Source organism: Monomorium pharaonis, chromosome 6, assembly GCF_013373865.1.
Source record: "Monomorium pharaonis isolate MP-MQ-018 chromosome 6, ASM1337386v2, whole genome shotgun sequence".
NCBI classification, from domain to species: Eukaryota; Metazoa; Arthropoda; class Insecta; order Hymenoptera; family Formicidae; genus Monomorium; species Monomorium pharaonis.
This window is the reverse complement of record NC_050472.1, coordinates 7,240,527-7,260,660: the sequence shown is the minus strand read 5'-3', so window position 1 is coordinate 7,260,660 and position 20,134 is coordinate 7,240,527. Positions and strand designations below refer to the sequence as shown.

Here is a 20,134-nt window from a genome sequence, read left to right as displayed (position 1 = left end):
CTCAAGCTGCTCCTGAAACGGCCTCTGCAACTACATCTAAACCTGCTTCTCAAGCTCCTCCTAAACGTGCTACTGGAGCTATTCCTAAAATTCGTAAAACTGCTCCTAAAACTGCCTCTCCAACTACATCATCAAAACCTGCTTCTAAAACTCCTCCTAAAATTGCTCTTAAAACTGCTGCTGGAACTATTCATAAAACTATTCGTAAAACTGCTTCTCCATTTACATCTAAATCTACTTCTATAACTCCCCCTAAAATTACTCTTAAAACTGCTACTGGAACTATTCCTAAAACTACTCGTAAAACTGCTTCTCCAACTACATCTAAAACTCTTTCTAAAACTCCTCCTGAAATTGCTCTTAAAACTGCTACTGGAACTATTCGTAAAACTGGTCATGTAACTACTTCTGAAACTGTTCATAAAATTCCTCCTACAACTTCTCATAAACCTACTCCTAAAAATATTCGTATACTTACTTCCAAAATTCCTCGTAAAACTGCTCCTTAAATTACTTTTAATATTGCTTTTTAAACTGCTCCTAAAACAATAGAAATAAGGGGAAGTTCTAACTATGGAGCTCCAAATGGGGAGCGGATTGCAAAGGAGATATTTGTAAGCGCGGGGACATGATATCACGCGGCAACTGTCAGAATACACGCACATATAAAAATACATATGTAATTCATATAAAATATAAAGTATTTAAATAAATATAAAATTGCATTAGCATTTTTTTTACAAGCCTGATGTGGTCAAACAGGTACTAACAATAAGAAAGAGACCGTCTAATTTTGTAGAATAATACTGATTTATCACTAAAAAACCATTATAAAAAATAACACGGGTCAGAAGTAAGATAAGAAGACATATTGAGAAACTTTTTTATCTGTACAATCTTACTTCTAGCCTTACCTCTATAACTACCGTCACAATACAAACAAACGCATAAATTGCACAAAAAAACGTCGAGTATAAATTGTTTAATAATGAATCTAATATATTAATTATAAAACTGATTAATTATAAAATATGAAAGAAATAAGATGCATTAATAAAACAAGCAATAAAATTGGGAACAGCTGAGTGAGAGAAAAGATCACATCATTTTGTCACTAAGAGAATAATAAAGGACACTAATTACAAAATTATGTATAAATTTTTATAATTGCTTTTTTACGTATTTTTCTCGTTATCTCTGCCTCTCGTCCGTACGCGATTTCTCCGACCGCACATCCATACAGTCTTATCATTCCGACTTTTTCTCTCTTTCATCCGTTGCATTCAATCGTTTTGACTTATGTGTGAAACAATAATAACATTTCTTATACAATTTAATCTTTTTTTAATAATTAAATGTTTAAATTTTAGTAAATGTAATATTTTTATTATAATATTTTACATAATTTACATAACAATCATCTAAAGATCACAATATAACAGTTTTAATAAAACAACGGGTAAAAATTTTAATTCTAAATTGTAATATTATATCAAAATATTATAATGAATAAACAATATTAGTACAATAATTATATCAACTAATGTATGTTTAAACATATCAATGAATTGTGGATCGCCTATCGGTTTGCATTGGATCTTAGTAATGAATGTAATTTTTCTATTATATTAAATTTCTTTATCTTAACTGCGCGCCAACAAGTTGTTACTTTGTAACTGCAGTAAGTTAGAATAAGAAAAAATATGTTTATTTTACTTTCATTTGTTGTTTGCATCAGTGCATCGAAAAAGACGTTGTGTTTCAAGTCTGACGAAACTTTTTAGCGCGCAGTTTAAAATAAAGCTAAAAAAATTAATTTAGTATAAAAATTATATTTATCGCTAAACCTTATGCAGACCAATAGGCAATCCACAATTTATTGATATATAATAAATAAAATTATATTTTTCTAAGGAAAATTAAAACTATACATAAAATTCTTTATACAAACCAATTATGTCTATCAAACTATTGTGCTCCGTGGGTTTCGGGACACAGTATTGCGGATCGCTGCCGTAACTCCTCGAGAACAGGTGGAAGATAAAGCCGATAGTGATTTTAACACGATATATATTCTTTCAAATAAGTTATACTAATTTGTTACTTAATAAACCCGTGACAAAGACGCAATGTCAAGCGACATACGTTCATCGCTGTATGATACACAAGTAAGCCCGCTCGTTATCTTTACATTAGTTTTTATTGTACATACATATACACCAATTTTTGGCGTACCCTGGTGAAAATGTAAAATCGGAGCGTAAGTCGAATGTAAAGGAAAAATATTAGAAGCGTTAATAAACCTTCTAAGAAGCGTAAATTGAAACAATGAAATGTAAAGGAAATGTAAAGAAAGTGTTAACGCTTCTTGTACATTTCATTGTTACTCTCTCTTTACATTCGACTTACACTCTTATTCTCCCTTTTACATTTTCACCAGGGTATAACCGGGAAGGGTACTTCTGCAGTAACTGGCCTTCGGTTAATGTACTTGCTTAGCCAGGAATTGCTGCCAGGAATACGCAGATTTCACTCAAAATGAGATTTTTTTGTTTGTTAGGCAACCGGGTGCATTGCCCGGTGCGACGGCCGGTATGCAAGCCGGGCGAAGTTGCACGCGCGAGGTGTCACTTGACACTTTTATCGCTTGCGACATTCTTGGGCTGAGTGCATCACACCCACAACAGAACGTAATTTTACGTAATTTTATTAAAAAATTTAACATTTCAAAAATAAAAATAACCTGAAAACAAGAATGCTTTGCTTTGTGTAATATGTTGACACATACATTTTATTTGTTTAAATAAACGGAAACAAGAACATAACAAAGAAAGGGTTACGTCCTCGTAGGGATTTTCAGTATTTCTTTTTCAGTTCGCGCTTCGCACGTTTGCTTCTCGTGATATAATACCCCGATTTGCATCGCTTTTTACGCTGCTTTCCATCTTCGAACTTTTTCTTACTAGTGTAACGAACTGTCGCTTAATGAAACTTTGGCACTCCTCGATTTCTATACCTTTGATATAAAATCTATTGCGACGCACAATGGCGCGTGTTATAGGGAAATAAAAGTTATCAGTTTCGTTTTAAATATCGCTCGTAGACGCGGTGCATCGCGTCGGCCGTGTGCTCGTTGATGCTCACATTTCTATGCTGAGTTATTATTGAAACTACTGTAATCAAATGCTAATGTAGGGCCGGTTGGTTACTAAGAATTAACAATTCTCGCTAACCTAAGGCTCGCAGTGCTAACTTTGCGCGCGATGGCTGCGGCGACAGTTGTTAGTAAATTGACATAAAATCGTAAATATTACCCTCCCTTCTTTCCAAATAAAAAAAACGTGGTACGTGGAAGAAGATATTTATTGCGATAATTATTTACGATGCGGACACTCGCGCGATTTAGGAAGTGCTTGATTAAATTGTGTATCGCAGCACAATCGCGAGGTACAGGGTACGATAATGATGTACCGCGCGTTCTTTCGGACGCGCAACAAAAACGAAATTACTCTATCGACGTCGGCGTCAGCCCTATCTAAGATGTGTAGAAGTAGAAGGAGATTATAAACTAATTGCAACATATGTGCATAGTATTACGACATACATTACATTAATTGTGTAAATGTTAGAGTCGCTGGTTTTCTACTTTTAGCAGTAAACTACTCTTACACGGCTCCTCTCATTTGGAGAGTCCCACTGTGCCTGTCGCATTCGCGCGTCTCCCATTCTTCTACTTCCGCTTACTTTACGTACGTCAGTCAAACTCTCGCTGTCGTGAAATAAAAATTACCTTTTTTAAAAAAAAGTAAAAAAAGGCGCCAAGTGTGTGTGTATGTGCGCTCCTAAAAAAAGAATTATTTAATTAGGTAAATTGTCTTACTGTCCTATTGCTTTATTGCCTTTTCTACACAAATAATGATATAAAGTAAATGCGCCAATTATTAAAATATTTGTACAAAATTTATTTATTATAAATTTTTATTAAAATATTTAATAATAAACAGGCTTGATGATCAAATAATTAAACAATTACTTTTAATTAATTAAAATATTACTTTTAATTAATATTTAATTATTAATTAATTTTAACTTTATTATAAAATTTTAACTGTGAAAAACTTGGAATTTAACTTAACAAAACTTGATATTAAATATATCGACTTGTTGTAAAAAATCGATTATAAAATGAGCAACGATAAACCATATATGTAGCAAACGTCAGAAACCATTATGAAGCAACAAAATTTGTCTTAGATATCTCATTATGTCATCTGGATAAGCAAAATTTATAGTAAAAATCAATTTTTTTTATAATAAAAAATGGATATTACTACTAATACAAACCTTTATTAAAATTATAAAATAATACATTCTGTACAAGCTAGCGACCAGGTATTTTAACTTAGATCATCTTGATTTTTTATATTTTTATAATGTAACTTTAATTTTGCATGTCTGTCCGCCTCTCTCTCTCTCTCTCTCTCTCTCTCTCTCTCTCTTTTCCTTTGTTCAAATTATTGATCATTTAAAGCCAAATTATACTAAATTTTAAACTATTAACAACAAATTTTAACAACGTAAATCATGGATGAATCCATTGCACCAAAACTAGTGATACAAAATTGTTCTATTAATATTATAAGAAATAATTGTATTTTACTACAAAAACTTTAATTTCGTAATCAAAGATTCATTTAAAAATAATAGACATTTTTGATAACACAACCCTTTTTTACTCTGATAGCTTTTTTTTAAAACTATTTTTTTATTATTGTAATGCCTTATTTTTTAATATTTATATTTATATACTTTATCTATATTTCTGCATTTCTTTCAAGATTTTAGATTTTTTCAAGATGTTTAGAAAAAATTTTAAATGTTTATAAAATAACATTTTATATTATTTATTCTAGATATATAGAAGCTGACACTTAACGATGACGAAATAAACATTAAAACTGAAAAAACTATAAATCTATAATAAAAAAATAATTCTTTAAATTTTAATATTAAATTATTAAAAATAACTAACAAAGTTAAGAAAAGGCAATATAGAAATGCATAAAACTCAATTAATCAGTAATCATCCTAATTATAAAAATAAGGACAAAATGCACAAAATTAAATATGTAAAAGACATTATACAAGATTTGGAAAACTATGGACCAGCTAGTTTAATACACATTGCTATTCTGAGTAACATACTTAAAAGACCCATTAATGTATGGAATGCTAATGGTAGTTTATACAAGATCATCGGTAGAAAAAAATTGGGACAGTCTATAGATATTGAATATCATGCAAATAATTCGGAACAAATTGGTAAGTTATTAAATAAAAGATAAGTAAAATTATTTTAATTTATAAAATTTTATGATTGAATTAAAAATAATTTTAATTTAAAATTTCTAAATGTTAATTTATTTATAGTGATTTAGAAAATCTCTAAATATTCATAAACATTATAGTGATTAGAAAATTTCCTAAATATTCATAAACATATTTTTAAGCTATTAAGAAACGTTTGGTTATTTTGGAAAAAGACAAAATTTATACTAATTTATTATCCAAAATCAGTCACCAATTAAGTCCCATACAACACAAAACATTAGTAACCACGTTGCAGCAATGTTGCAAACTGAACTAAAAAATGAGAGCGATTTAATGATTAAGAAAATCGTGCTAATTCGCAGCGCCATCACATCCATTTTTCTTACACTACGTAGAACTACGCATGATGTAAAAACTGTAAAGATATGAGGTGAAACATTCCCGTGGATGCGCATTCGTTCAAATTAATTGCAAACCAATCGGTGACTTGCTCCAAATTGTGTATGTATATGTTTTTTTTGTGTAGGTTTCTTTATGTATGTGTATGTTTTGTTTTATCAATATTATGTTAGAATTTAGTGTAAATTTTGATTTTAATTTTTTATTGGTTCTTCCTGCCACTGTGCGCAATGTTTCACCTTATTTGCATATATTGCACACCCTAGAATTACGTAGCCATATCCACTTTTTGAGAGAATAATACGCTATTTTTGGTTTACATTCGTGTTATATCCACAATCAAGGATATGCTGTATTTCAAATTTATGTTTACAAAGATTATATATATATATATATATATATATATATATATATATACACATTACTGTTAAATGATGTTTACGCAAATTTTCTTTAAATAAATTATAGAAACATTAAAATTACTAAAAATTGAATAATAATACTCAACCAACAATATGGAAAAAAGTAATTAAATTTTAACATTAAAATTTAAAGCAATTAAGGAGATGCTGGACTACCTCTCAAACTTGATCGAGGTCCATAATGTAGAGTCATTCATGCACATTATTAATGAGATTTCGTATATATTTCATTTTTATATTAAATTTGGAAATTTTTTTCCAGAATTAAAATACACATATTAATATCAATCTATGAATTAGATTTTATATTGAGAACAAAAGGAATTTTTTTCATATTACACTACTTATCGACTTCTTCCAAATCCGCACTCACACACACATGAAATTTTCATGGACATTTTTTCTTATATCAGAAGCTGTTTTGAAAGCACATTATTTTTTTCTATAATGACAACCTTGCATAACAGTTATTTTATACGTAAAGCGTCTTTAAAACTCAGTACTGCGGGTGAAAATTACGAGACGACAAAAGTATAATTTTCTAATTTTTTTTTGGTTTTTAAAGACAATTTTATCTAGCAGGGTTTATTATTGTCTATACTTTAATTCTGGAAAAGGATTTACAATTCTATGAAATCAATTAAAAGCCAAGTGTACAAAAAAAATAATTAGTGTTTAATCAATAAAACAGACAACTCCAGCATCTTCTTAAAGATAGAAAATTAACTTAATAATGTACACACGCACACACAGAAATCTATAAGTTAAACTTAAATAAATAAACATAAATTAATATTAAATAAACATTACTTATTACGTATTTAAAATGTACATGTAATCAGTATTGACAAATTTGAGGATTCGACACTGAGTCACAGGTGTGGAGGAAAAAAAAACAAAAGTAAGAATCATATATGAGCGCTCAATGAGTCTGCAATATCGTTTTTGCCTATAGATCTTTTTCCTCTCCGCAGCCGCGGTTCGGTACCGAATCATCAAATCTGGCAGCATTGCATGTAACTCAAAGATTACACATCTTCCCTGCATAAAACGTCGGATTAAAAAATATTGAAAAATATTGACATTTTGTCAAAAAGCAGAATTTAGAAGAATTCAGAAGATATACAAAAGATATTTGAATGCTTCTTATTGCGATTGAATGTGAAGAATTCAAAAGTTAAATATTTAAGAGTTATTTAATTGCATTTTTCGTATTCAATTGCAATAAGCATTCAAATAAATGCGAACCTTTGCATTAAAAAAGATTCACTTCTTCTGCTAATTATTATCAGATTCAAAGGCATACAAGATTTTATGGTTCTATTTTCAATATTGCACTTATACGTATTTGCCACGATCCAATCCGAGATTTGTGCAAAGCAGAATTCCCAACAAAATCTTGTGAATGCGGAACACTATTTTTAAATAAAATATTTTATGCAGGGTTCAACATATTTGAAACATATATATTACATCGCTGTATTAGCACATTTACATATCATAAATATAATATTTAAAGCATTCTGTTACATATCTTAAATGCATCAGAGATATAATTTTGTTGCTGACATTCTGTAGTATATGTAACGTATATGTATGATCCCATACAGCACAAAAGCTTGCAGCAACATTGCTGCAACGTTGCAACATTGCATATTGCGATGTAATGTTTCAGAGATATTGCAAAGACATTATTTTACAATATTACTTCAGCAATGATGCAGCAACATTTTAAAATATTATTAAAATAGTGAAAATAGATAAAATTAATATTCAATACAGTTTGAATAAATATATTACAGTAACTTTTCAAAAATAAAGTAAAGGTGATCGTTCTATATTATTTAAAATTTTTTATTTATAGAGATACATGCATTCTGGAGTAGTTTTAATTTGTGTGTAAAACTATTATTATGTAGATTTGTGTATAACATAGTACAAGGTTATTCAAAATTATTTTAAATAACTGTATTTTTTAATTTAACAAATACAGAGTGATTATAGTGACATTAACCAAACGATCATCCAATTAATTCATTCGGTTTTAAATAACTATATTTTGAATTTAACAACAGAGCGGACATCTTCTAAAAGCGGACATTTTACCATTGCTGCAATCTTGCAGCAACCTTGCAGCAACATTTTACAACGTTTATGCAATCTTGCAATCTTGCGTTGCAATGTTGCCACAATGTTGCTGCAATCTTTCTGTGCTGTATGGGATACTTGATATTACCCATACAGCACAGAAAGATTGCAGCAACATTGTGGCAACATTTCAACGCAAGATTGCAAGATTGCATAAACGTTGTAAAATGTTGCTGCAAGGTTGCTGCAAGATTGCAGCAATGGTAAAATGTCCGCTTTTAGAAATATTGTTACGTAATATTGTAGCAATATTGCAGTAAAATATGTATGCAATATTATTTAGAAAAAGATTATTCAAAATAATTCATCTGATTTTAAATAACTATTTTGAATTTAACAAATACAGAGTGATTAGTGAAACTTCAACCAAAAAATAAACTTTGCAAGTTTTGTCTTTTATCTTATATAAGTACATTATAAGATGAGAGACAAAACTTACAAAATTTATCTTTTAGTTGACGTAATCACTCTGTTGTTAAATTCAAAATATAGTTATTTAAAACCGAATGAATTAATTGGATGATCGTTTGGTTAATGTCACTATAATCACTCTGTATTTGTTAAATTAAAAAATACAGTTATTTAAAATAATTTTGAATAACCTTGTACTCTGTTATACACAAATCTACATAATAATAGTTTTACACACAAATTAAAACTACTCCAGAATGCATGTATCTCTATAGATAAAAAATTTTAAATAATATAGAACGATCACTTTTACATTATTTTTGAAAAGTTACTGTAATATATTAATTTATTCAAACTGTATTAAATATTAATTTTATCTATTTTCACTATTTTAATAATATTTTAAAATGTTGCTGCATCATTGCTGAAGCAATATTGTAAAATAATGTCTTTGCAATATCTCTGAAACATTACATCGCAATATGCAATGTTGCAACGTTGCAGCAATGTTGCTGCAAGCTTTTGTGCTGTATGGGTATATATATGAGATATATGTATATGGCACTGTGTTTGCTGTGTGGTCTAAGGTCTTCTCTTTCTCCGCTTTTTCAATCGTCTACTGCACTTCCCACATCAACCTAACTTCTACACCTGTCTATTTAACTTCTCCACAGTCTGTCCTTAACTTTTTTTTATTCTTTCCATTTACTCCTTTCTCATTTTATCTCCTTTCTTATTTTCTGTATACGCATACCTTTTTGTCGCTTAATTTCGCACAAACTCATTCTACTCCTTCTTACAAACTTAATGACAAATTTTACTCCATTCCATTGGAAACAAAGGTTGTATTGTTTATAGAACTTTTCAGAAATATTTTAAACATTTTGCTAAGTGACGCAAACAAAACTTTTGTACACGTAGCCATACATGATGCTATGCGCGTACCTTACACAAGATTGCGCACTTTTCGGTTATTAACATGAGAGTAATATTTAGAAAGAACCCAGCAACTACACTAATGTAACATATATATCTCATATACATAATATCAAGTATCACGAGGTAACGCGTTATGTAGCGTGTAACATACATGTACGTTACATGTACTACAGAATGTCAGCAACAAAATTATATCTCTGATCTATTTAAGATAAGTAACAGAATGCTTTAAATATTATGTATATGATATGTAAATGTGCTAATACAGCGATGTAATATATACATGTTTCAAATATATATAAGATATGTAGATTTCGAATTACATACAATGAAAAATTTAAGGATTTGGTACCCAGCCGCGGCTGTGGAGATCTAAAGGCAAAAACGATATTGTAGACTCAGTGAGCGCTCATATATGATTTTTGCCTTTTGTTCTTTTTCCTATGTATTTTCGAAGCACAAAACCATAACAATATAATTAAACCCATACTGAAAGCTTTATACGTACATGTATGTTACTCGCTACATAACGCGTTACCTCATGATACTCTTAATATTATGCATATGAAATGTATATGTTATATTACTGTGTTTGCTGGGAATATTATTTAAAGTGACAAAAAATTTCATAAACAAAAAATTTTTCACGGTTTTACAAGATTACGTTTTTAATAACCGTTATGAGTTAATAACCATATTATTTAATAACCATATATACGACAAATAAGAATTACAATTTTGTTTCTTTCTAGCCCTCAAAATTATATAACATTTACATCACATCCACATAACAATGTTACATAACACTGTTCTTTCTATGCGCTCCTTCGGTTATGTATTAGTTATGTGTTGGTTTGCTGGGAAATCATGAAAATAATCATTTTATTTTAATTCAATGATATCAAACAATCAATATTAGCTTATCTCATCTTAACCATCGAATGAATAAAGAAAACGACAGTTTCCAACACATTTTTGTTTCCAAATAAGTATAGCAAAATATTAATAACAAACTATTTAGCACTTTAATTATTCCTTACAACAGATTTTGAACAAAATACGTATTATTTACGCGACCGACAATTCTTAAGAATACCTCACTTTTTTTTAAGAATACGCGTGGATAGGATAAGAATGACGTGCGGCAAAAAATGCGAAAAATATATATGTAATTATTGTACTTACTCTGCACGTTACAATCTTTTTGTACTGCACAAATTTCGGAATTTTTTTACTCTACTAATAAACGTGTTGATGAATCGGCAGCCTTGTAAATAACGTCTCACGTCAAAGTAATCGGTAAAAGAAGCATAGTTGGGAATAAAGAATTACTCTTTATTAAATATTTTTAAGTCGACATTTTACATAAAAGTCTTGAATAGATTTTAATTTCTATCTAAATTTTTCTAAATTCTTTTCTAGGTCACTGGACCCTAAGAGGTAGCAAAGATCCCGACAACGTCACTATTGATTTAAACAGCTGCCTTTTTTCGGTGATTGGTTCTCAAATCGGGCAAGATCCATTAAAACTTCGTAAGTGGACTGTGTTAAAACTAAAGGACAATTTTCAGAATTTGGTCAAATGGTTAGACAAAATTCAATGGAAGGGGAATGCAGGAGTATTTCTTATGATTGGCGGAGTAAACGGACACAAACCTGAAAGTCCGAAAAAAAGTTCCAGAAAAGAAAGTCCAATAAAAAGCCCAGAAAAAGAAAAGTACTCAATAAGATACCCAGCACACAGTCAGGAAGAAGACGCTAGACAGCTTCTGGAAGATTCAGAGAACGTAGAAGGCGAAGGTGTTAAGGATGTTAAGGAAAATCTAATTGGACTAATAGGTCATTCTAGAGAGGTGTATGTTGAAAAAGGAAGAAATGGAGGTGTCGAAGTTTATACTAGGATAAATAAATGTACGGAAAAATTTGCTTTTCAGACAGAAAAAGACCAAGATTATGCCCTTCATAGGGCATTGCTATCAAAATCGGGTCAAGAAGCATTACATAAACTTGACAATTCCACTACATCAAGCGCAAAAATACTTATTTCAGAATTAAAAGAACAAAATGTCCCATTTCCTAAAGCTAGCTTTTGGTATGTGGGAAAAAAGCGACATGAGCCAGAAGAAATCGAAGGTGTTATGTTAAAATTAAGACATCATATAAATAAACAAGAAGAAAAAAATGCAAAGCCTCATATAGTTTTCATTGCCCCATTCTATAAAACCAGAAGAAAAAGATGTCAAACGATATTACTTGAATACCGTGATTATATACAAGAACTAACTAAACAAAAATTTGTCCTTTCATCTATATTTGAAGAACTTAATGAAATTCTCACAAAAGATGGATACTCAAAAAGATACACACCATCCAACACGATAGAAGACGCTAGACAAATTCTGGATAATTCAGAGGGCTACGTATGCGCAGATGATCCTAAGAACCCGAAAGATGAAGATTTTAGAAGAGGCCATGCTAGAAGCAGGCATGTTGTAAGAAGAAGAAATTATGGTGTCGATGGTGTCGAAGCTTATACTAGGAAAAATAGATGTCAAGAAAAAAGTGCTTTTCGGACAGAAGAAGAACAAGACTATGTTCTTCATAGAGCATTGCTATTACCAGAGGGTCAAGCAGGACTAGTTCTTCTTAACAAAAAATTCAGTGTAGAAATCAACGTACCAGCTTCAGATTTACATGAATCTGATGATAACCGATTTCCTAAAGGAAGCATATGGCATAATGGAAGAAGACTAAAAGATGAATTAGAAATCAATCTTGTCGTCGTAATTTTAGGACGTCATAAAGATGAAAAAGAGAACAAGAGTGCAAAGCCTTTTGTAATAACTATTTACCCAATATTGGAAAAAGAACAAGAAGGAGCTCAAGCTGCTCCTGAAACGGCCTCTGCAACTACATCTAAACCTGCTTCTCAAGCTCCTCCTAAACGTGCTACTGGAGCTATTCCTAAAATTCGTAAAACTGCTCCTAAAACTGCCTCTCCAACTACATCATCAAAACCTGCTTCTAAAACTCCTCCTAAAATTGCTCTTAAAACTGCTGCTGGAACTATTCATAAAACTATTCGTAAAACTGCTTCTCCATTTACATCTAAATCTACTTCTATAACTCCCCCTAAAATTACTCTTAAAACTGCTACTGGAACTATTCCTAAAACTACTCGTAAAACTGCTTCTCCAACTACATCTAAAACTCTTTCTAAAACTCCTCCTGAAATTGCTCTTAAAACTGCTACTGGAACTATTCGTAAAACTGGTCATGTAACTACTTCTGAAACTGTTCATAAAATTCCTCCTACAACTTCTCATAAACCTACTCCTAAAAATATTCGTATACTTACTTCCAAAATTCCTCGTAAAACTGCTCCTTAAATTACTTTTAATATTGCTTTTTAAACTGCTCCTAAAACAATAGAAATAAGGGGAAGTTCTAACTATGGAGCTCCAAATGGGGAGCGGATTGCAAAGGAGATATTTGTAAGCGCGGGGACATGATATCACGCGGCAACTGTCAGAATACACGCACATATAAAAATACATATGTAATTCATATAAAATATAAAGTATTTAAATAAATATAAAATTGCATTAGCATTTTTTTTACAAGCCTGATGTGGTCAAACAGGTACTAACAATAAGAAAGAGACCGTCTAATTTTGTAGAATAATACTGATTTATCACTAAAAAACCATTATAAAAAATAACACGGGTCAGAAGTAAGATAAGAAGACATATTGAGAAACTTTTTTATCTGTACAATCTTACTTCTAGCCTTACCTCTATAACTACCGTCACAATACAAACAAACGCATAAATTGCACAAAAAAACGTCGAGTATAAATTGTTTAATAATGAATCTAATATATTAATTATAAAACTGATTAATTATAAAATATGAAAGAAATAAGATGCATTAATAAAACAAGCAATAAAATTGGGAACAGCTGAGTGAGAGAAAAGATCACATCATTTTGTCACTAAGAGAATAATAAAGGACACTAATTACAAAATTATGTATAAATTTTTATAATTGCTTTTTTACGTATTTTTCTCGTTATCTCTGCCTCTCGTCCGTACGCGATTTCTCCGACCGCACATCCATACAGTCTTATCATTCCGACTTTTTCTCTCTTTCATCCGTTGCATTCAATCGTTTTGACTTATGTGTGAAACAATAATAACATTTCTTATACAATTTAATCTTTTTTTAATAATTAAATGTTTAAATTTTAGTAAATGTAATATTTTTATTATAATATTTTACATAATTTACATAACAATCATCTAAAGATCACAATATAACAGTTTTAATAAAACAACGGGTAAAAATTTTAATTCTAAATTGTAATATTATATCAAAATATTATAATGAATAAACAATATTAGTACAATAATTATATCAACTAATGTATGTTTAAACATATCAATGAATTGTGGATCGCCTATCGGTTTGCATTGGATCTTAGTAATGAATGTAATTTTTCTATTATATTAAATTTCTTTATCTTAACTGCGCGCCAACAAGTTGTTACTTTGTAACTGCAGTAAGTTAGAATAAGAAAAAATATGTTTATTTTACTTTCATTTGTTGTTTGCATCAGTGCATCGAAAAAGACGTTGTGTTTCAAGTCTGACGAAACTTTTTAGCGCGCAGTTTAAAATAAAGCTAAAAAAATTAATTTAGTATAAAAATTATATTTATCGCTAAACCTTATGCAGACCAATAGGCAATCCACAATTTATTGATATATAATAAATAAAATTATATTTTTCTAAGGAAAATTAAAACTATACATAAAATTCTTTATACAAACCAATTATGTCTATCAAACTATTGTGCTCCGTGGGTTTCGGGACACAGTATTGCGGATCGCTGCCGTAACTCCTCGAGAACAGGTGGAAGATAAAGCCGATAGTGATTTTAACACGATATATATTCTTTCAAATAAGTTATACTAATTTGTTACTTAATAAACCCGTGACAAAGACGCAATGTCAAGCGACATACGTTCATCGCTGTATGATACACAAGTAAGCCCGCTCGTTATCTTTACATTAGTTTTTATTGTACATACATATACACCAATTTTTGGCGTACCCTGGTGAAAATGTAAAATCGGAGCGTAAGTCGAATGTAAAGGAAAAATATTAGAAGCGTTAATAAACCTTCTAAGAAGCGTAAATTGAAACAATGAAATGTAAAGGAAATGTAAAGAAAGTGTTAACGCTTCTTGTACATTTCATTGTTACTCTCTCTTTACATTCGACTTACACTCTTATTCTCCCTTTTACATTTTCACCAGGGTATAACCGGGAAGGGTACTTCTGCAGTAACTGGCCTTCGGTTAATGTACTTGCTTAGCCAGGAATTGCTGCCAGGAATACGCAGATTTCACTCAAAATGAGGAGATTTTTTTGTTTGTTAGGCAACCGGGTGCATTGCCCGGTGCGACGGCCGGTATGCAAGCCGGGCGAAGTTGCACGCGCGAGGTGTCACTTGACACTTTTATCGCTTGCGACATTCTTGGGCTGAGTGCATCACACCCACAACAGAACGTAATTTTACGTAATTTTATTAAAAAATTTAACATTTCAAAAATAAAAATAACCTGAAAACAAGAATGCTTTGCTTTGTGTAATATGTTGACACATACATTTTATTCGTTTAAATAAACGGAAACAAGAACATAACAAAGAAAGGGTTATGTGAGTCATGCGCAGATTTTAATGCATCAAATATATGTAATATTTATGTAATTTTACGTATTCTTTTTACTGTATAGAAAGTATCATATTATTCATTCAAACTATTTGTAACTTTTAATGCATTGTATAGCTTAGATATAAATCAGCGCGCAACATCGTTGTGAAGTAAAACACGTGTGGTAGGAAACGAAGGAGCTAGTAAATTAGGAATTCAGGATGTCGCCGAATATATTAAGAGCATGCCTCTAAAAACCAATTGTCCCGTAACTTCTGAGTTACGATTCAGCGCTACTTTAAAATTCACAAATTCATACGTCAACAAATGACGAAGCAATAAATAAAATGACCGCCGTAAATCGTTATGAATTCACATCGTCTATGATTTATGCGAACCAAGTTGTTTCAGTGATGTTGAGTTTATCTAGAACGCGTAGATGTTACTACCTACAAAACGACTTTTATGTACACCTAGCAATACCACGTAGATATTTTTAGGATTGGGTGGTTAAAAAGTTGAAAGTTAATAATAATGTTAAAAAGTTAATAACTTTTAATCTTAGTTAATTTTAAATGATTTAATTTTTAAAAGAAGTAAAAAGAGAAATAAAAAAAATATATTAAAATATAAAAATAAATATTTTACAATTACGTATAAATAGATAGTTATTAGTTACAATATGGTAAGAGCGTTAATTTATTATATATATATACATCTTTTTTATACTTTTATACTGTATATAAAAAAAAGACAGAATAAAAAAGATTTTTGAAAACTTGTAGATTATAATTTTATTAACAATTTGTTTTCAATAACAATCTAAAAGAATTTTTAACAAGTCTATCTTGTGTTTTTTACATATTTGGTCGTACCATCTGACTGGTGTTTGTCATTCTTAGTTCATAATCGGTATTTCTTAATCACAAGTCTCACTGGATATTATAAGACAAAAAAGTTAATAGAGATACTTAAAGTATTTAACAAGTTTTCATATAATATTGTTACTTTTTTAATCTCTCACTAAGCATAATTGAATTTATCTTTAATATATTAATTTGTTTAATAAAGTAACAATTATTTAAAGCGGCTTTGACTTTACTTTATATACTGCATACGATCGATTATTTTTAATAGATTTATTATGCACAATTAAGTTTTAATTTATTTAAATTAACGTGTGCAAAATATTTTACAATATTTGTGCAATTTTTCTATGCTATATAAATTGGCTTACAGTAACAAATAAATGCTAAAATTGAAAATGTTAAATAATGATTTTTACACAAATAAATTAACAAGTGCACTCTATAAAATATAAAATAAAAATTATACTAGCAAAACAAGTTAAACAATTCAATTCAAACTCAATGATAAAGAAATTCGGTAATTATTTACAATTGGTACTTTTCTGAATTTTGATATTTTTTCATAACTTTCTTGGTAAACAGCTTTGTTGTGACTCCGACAACGATAAAATCAATCGGGGGAGCCCAAAAAATATGTAACTTACTAATTTTTTTGGCTATTTTTTCGAAATAATTTTTGTATGTTCAACGTATTCGTATAACGATACACATACGGGGGGGGGGCAAGGGGGGGTCTTCGATCATAGACAATGTTATGATTTTGTTTGTCGCGTACTATCCCTCGCTCTTCTTCGAAAAAATTCTGTTTAAGCAGTCCTACCGGCAGAACAATGTGGAAACAAACGATTGTAGCGACTTCTACCCCAGTCTGGTACAGCAAAGAACGCATGGGCGGAGGAGGGGCTCCGCCCCTCCCCCTGCACTCCCTCCCCGTAATTTTTCCTAACCTAACCCAAACATTTTAAAGTCACTATTTGGTTAATGTAAAAACATTGGAAACATACAGCGTGGAAAGTCGCAAACCCATGTGGTGCAGTGAATTGAGTGAATGCTTTGCGCGCACACACACACACACACACATACACACACACACACACACACACGGGGGGGTGCAAGGGGGGCCTTTGGCCCCCCTCCCGCACCCACCCCGTCTAAGTCGTTAACCTATGTGGACTTTACTTTGCTTGCAATGTATATGGGCAATCCATGCCCCTTGCACCCCCCCCCCCGTGTGTGTGTGTGTGTGTGTGTGTGTGTGTGTGTGTGTGTGTGTGTGTGTGTGTGTGTGTGTGTGTGTGTGTGTGTGTGTGTGTGTGTGTGCGTGCGTGCGTGCGTGCGTGCGCAAAGCATTCACTGCACCACATGGGTTTGCGACTTTCCACGCTAAACGAGATGACCAGTCAATCCTAAGAACGCCCGCGCCACGGAATTTGACCATAACATATATATGGTATTTATTAAACTTTTGTTTTAATAATTTTTTGTGTATAACTCAAAAACTAAGACCGAGCGGCGGTAACATGTATAGGGAAAAGTTGTTCAGAATGATGGCCTTGACAATATATTTGAAGGTCATCAAAATCGGTGAGGAATTGCTAATGTAAATAATTACCAAATTATTTCGAAAAAATGGCCATAAAAATTAGTAGGTTACATATTTTTCGGGCTCCCCCGATTGATTATCGTTGTCGAAGTCACAACAAAGCTGTTTACCAAGAAAGTTATGAAAAAATATCAAAATTCGGAAAAGTACCAATTGTAAATAATTACCAGAAATTCTCCTGACAGATTAATTATTTAACATAACATAAAATGGTTGTGGATAATATAATTTGAAGTATATACTTTTAATTTTTTTAATATAACAGTTGCAAGCAATTTAGTTCTGTGTATTATTTATTTTATTGCGATAAATTTTAGATAATTACAATAATAGATGCAACAAACTTAGACATATTTAACAATCTTTTTGCGTAACTGAAGTGCGTTTATATTTAAACTTCCTCATATTCATCACTGAAGTCAAATATATCTCTATTTACGTTGCTATTCGAGTTAACATTTTTATTAATATTTTGATTGGCATTAGAGAAGTGAGGGTCGAGAGAACGTCTATGATATCGATTAGCGTTAACATTCTTGTTTACGTTCTCATTAACATTAGCGTTTGTATTGTCATTGAGGCTTCTACTTTTCTTTTTATGTCTTTTTGGCACTGAAGGCTGGTGAATATCATTATAAGAATCCAATGCTTTAGGACTTATCCCAATAGATTTGGCCTGCAATAAATTAAATTCAAGTTTGTTAGTATTTTGAATAATTTGACAATAATTTTTATACAGATAAATCTGCATAAAAGTTAATAAACCTTAAACTTTATATGCTAATAATATAAATTAAAAATTTATATTTTCTGAACACACACACACATTAATATACATACATGTTATAAGAAAAAAAACAGTGTTATAACTGATTGAAAAATAAGATTTCTTTTATGTATAATTTGTTTGTACTTTTTATATTGTATGATGTAATACCTGGTCTTCGTTATTAGATATTTGTTGTTCTGAAAATAGGTTAGATAGTTTTTCGACTGGCACAAAACATGTCAATGTAGGTCGTTCTGCTTGCTTAGAAACTATACCCTCGAGACGTTGCAAGGATGCTTTAATGTTTTCCAAGAGAGGATTATCTTCCGCGTCAGCATATTGTGATGAAATGGCCAAGACCTTATAAAAATAAAAGAATTAAATTAAATTAGATCACATAAAATACTCATATTTTATATTAAAAAATTTTTTTCTTTTCTTCTTTTAAAATACAAAATTAATCTAAATAAAATAATTTTTTAAGATCATGACTTATGCATGAGAAACAATGTTATAGAGTGTTACATATATTTAATATGTATACCTAAAAACTTTTAATAATATTGTATTCAACAACTATTGTACTAGAAAATAATTTACTTACCAAGCAGCCGAATAGTAGACGTGTAATAAAAGACATGATTGTCGATGTCGGAGGTTTACCTCGATTCCTACTATCGATCGTCTGTTATTCAGCGTTCATATAGAAGAGCTCACGGTCACTATAAAATTGAAAGTCGTTTGCGAATTTCTATGGAGCGTAATAAAACAATGCTAATTCTTTGAACCACATAATGATTACACGGAGTGTTATTGTTCACATGAATAAACGTGCTAATTTAATTTACCCTTTACGACATCACCAATTGACACTATAAAATGCTAACTATAAAACGACTTAGAGTTTTGGAGGTCGATCATAAATTATACGTAAGAAATACATATTGATTCAAATCGGCTATAATTAAAGTAAGGATTAAAACTTTTTCTCTTGTTTAGTATTTATTTAATTACTAGAATTTTTAACAAAAATAGAAAAATAATTATAAAAAAGTAAATGTTACCAGCATTATTTATTATTTGCTGAAAAAGAGTAAATAAATTAAAAAGATTATATTTAATTTAGTGTACTAATTTTTTTTGCCATCAAAAGAGTTAAACAAAAAGAAAGGCATAACAAAAAAAGGGTTATGTGAGTCAAACGCGGATTTTAGTACGTCAAATACAATTAATCTTAAAAATCAACAAATCTATCATTTCTGTGACATTAAAGAAAGTTAAGTATTTCATAAAATAATTATATATTCTAGTAAATAGTTATATTCTAGTAATATTAAATAATAAAATATTTTATTAAAAAATATATTTTCTTTTTTGTTATTTTGATACCAGCTCTTCAAAATCGAAAAGTATATTGCTCGGAGAAGTTTATGAAATAATATAGAGTAACATATAAAGAATAAATAATTAAAAAATTAAAATATATAAAAAATGTTTATTGCATATATTATTTCTTATATGTGTA

General features: G+C 30.3%; 2 protein-coding genes across 2 annotated transcripts; one reads left to right on the top strand and one right to left on the bottom strand.

The window, feature by feature from the left end:
• The first annotated feature begins 4,179 nt into the window (after positions 1-4,179).
• Positions 4,180-13,677, top strand: LOC118646207. Its single transcript, XM_036288594.1, has 3 exons — positions 4,180-4,392; positions 4,914-5,322; positions 11,073-13,677. The coding sequence occupies exons 2-3, from the start codon at positions 5,058-5,060 to the stop codon at positions 13,037-13,039; spliced, it is 2,232 nt and encodes a 743-aa protein (XP_036144487.1). The 5' UTR covers positions 4,180-4,392; positions 4,914-5,057; the 3' UTR covers positions 13,040-13,677.
• A 4,464-nt stretch (positions 13,678-18,141) lies between these two features.
• Positions 18,142-19,316, bottom strand: LOC105832785 (probable myosin light chain kinase DDB_G0284661). The gene is made up of 3 exons (XM_036288401.1): positions 19,214-19,316; positions 18,778-18,969; positions 18,142-18,516 (listed from the first exon to the last, which is right to left on the bottom strand). The coding sequence occupies exons 1-3, from the start codon at positions 19,247-19,249 to the stop codon at positions 18,232-18,234; spliced, it is 513 nt and encodes a 170-aa protein (XP_036144294.1). The 5' UTR covers positions 19,250-19,316; the 3' UTR covers positions 18,142-18,231.
• Between the last annotated feature and the right edge of the window lie 818 nt (positions 19,317-20,134).

Bases quoted from the DNA above. Each gene is read 5' to 3' on its own strand.
- LOC118646207 (XM_036288594.1), top strand. From the start codon at position 5,058: ATGCATAAAACTCAATTAATCAGTAATCATCCTAATTATAAAAATAAG. The intron at 5,323-11,072 runs GTAAGTTATTAA...ATTCTTTTCTAG, and splicing joins AAATAATTCGGAACAAATTG to GTCACTGGACCCTAAGAGGT.
- LOC105832785 (XM_036288401.1), bottom strand. From the start codon at position 19,249: ATGTCTTTTATTACACGTCTACTATTCGGCTGCTTG. The intron at 18,970-19,213 runs GTAAGTAAATTA...TATTTTTATAAG, and splicing joins GTCTACTATTCGGCTGCTTG to GTCTTGGCCATTTCATCACA. The intron at 18,517-18,777 runs GTATTACATCAT...AATTTATTGCAG, and splicing joins TATCTAATAACGAAGACCAG to GCCAAATCTATTGGGATAAG.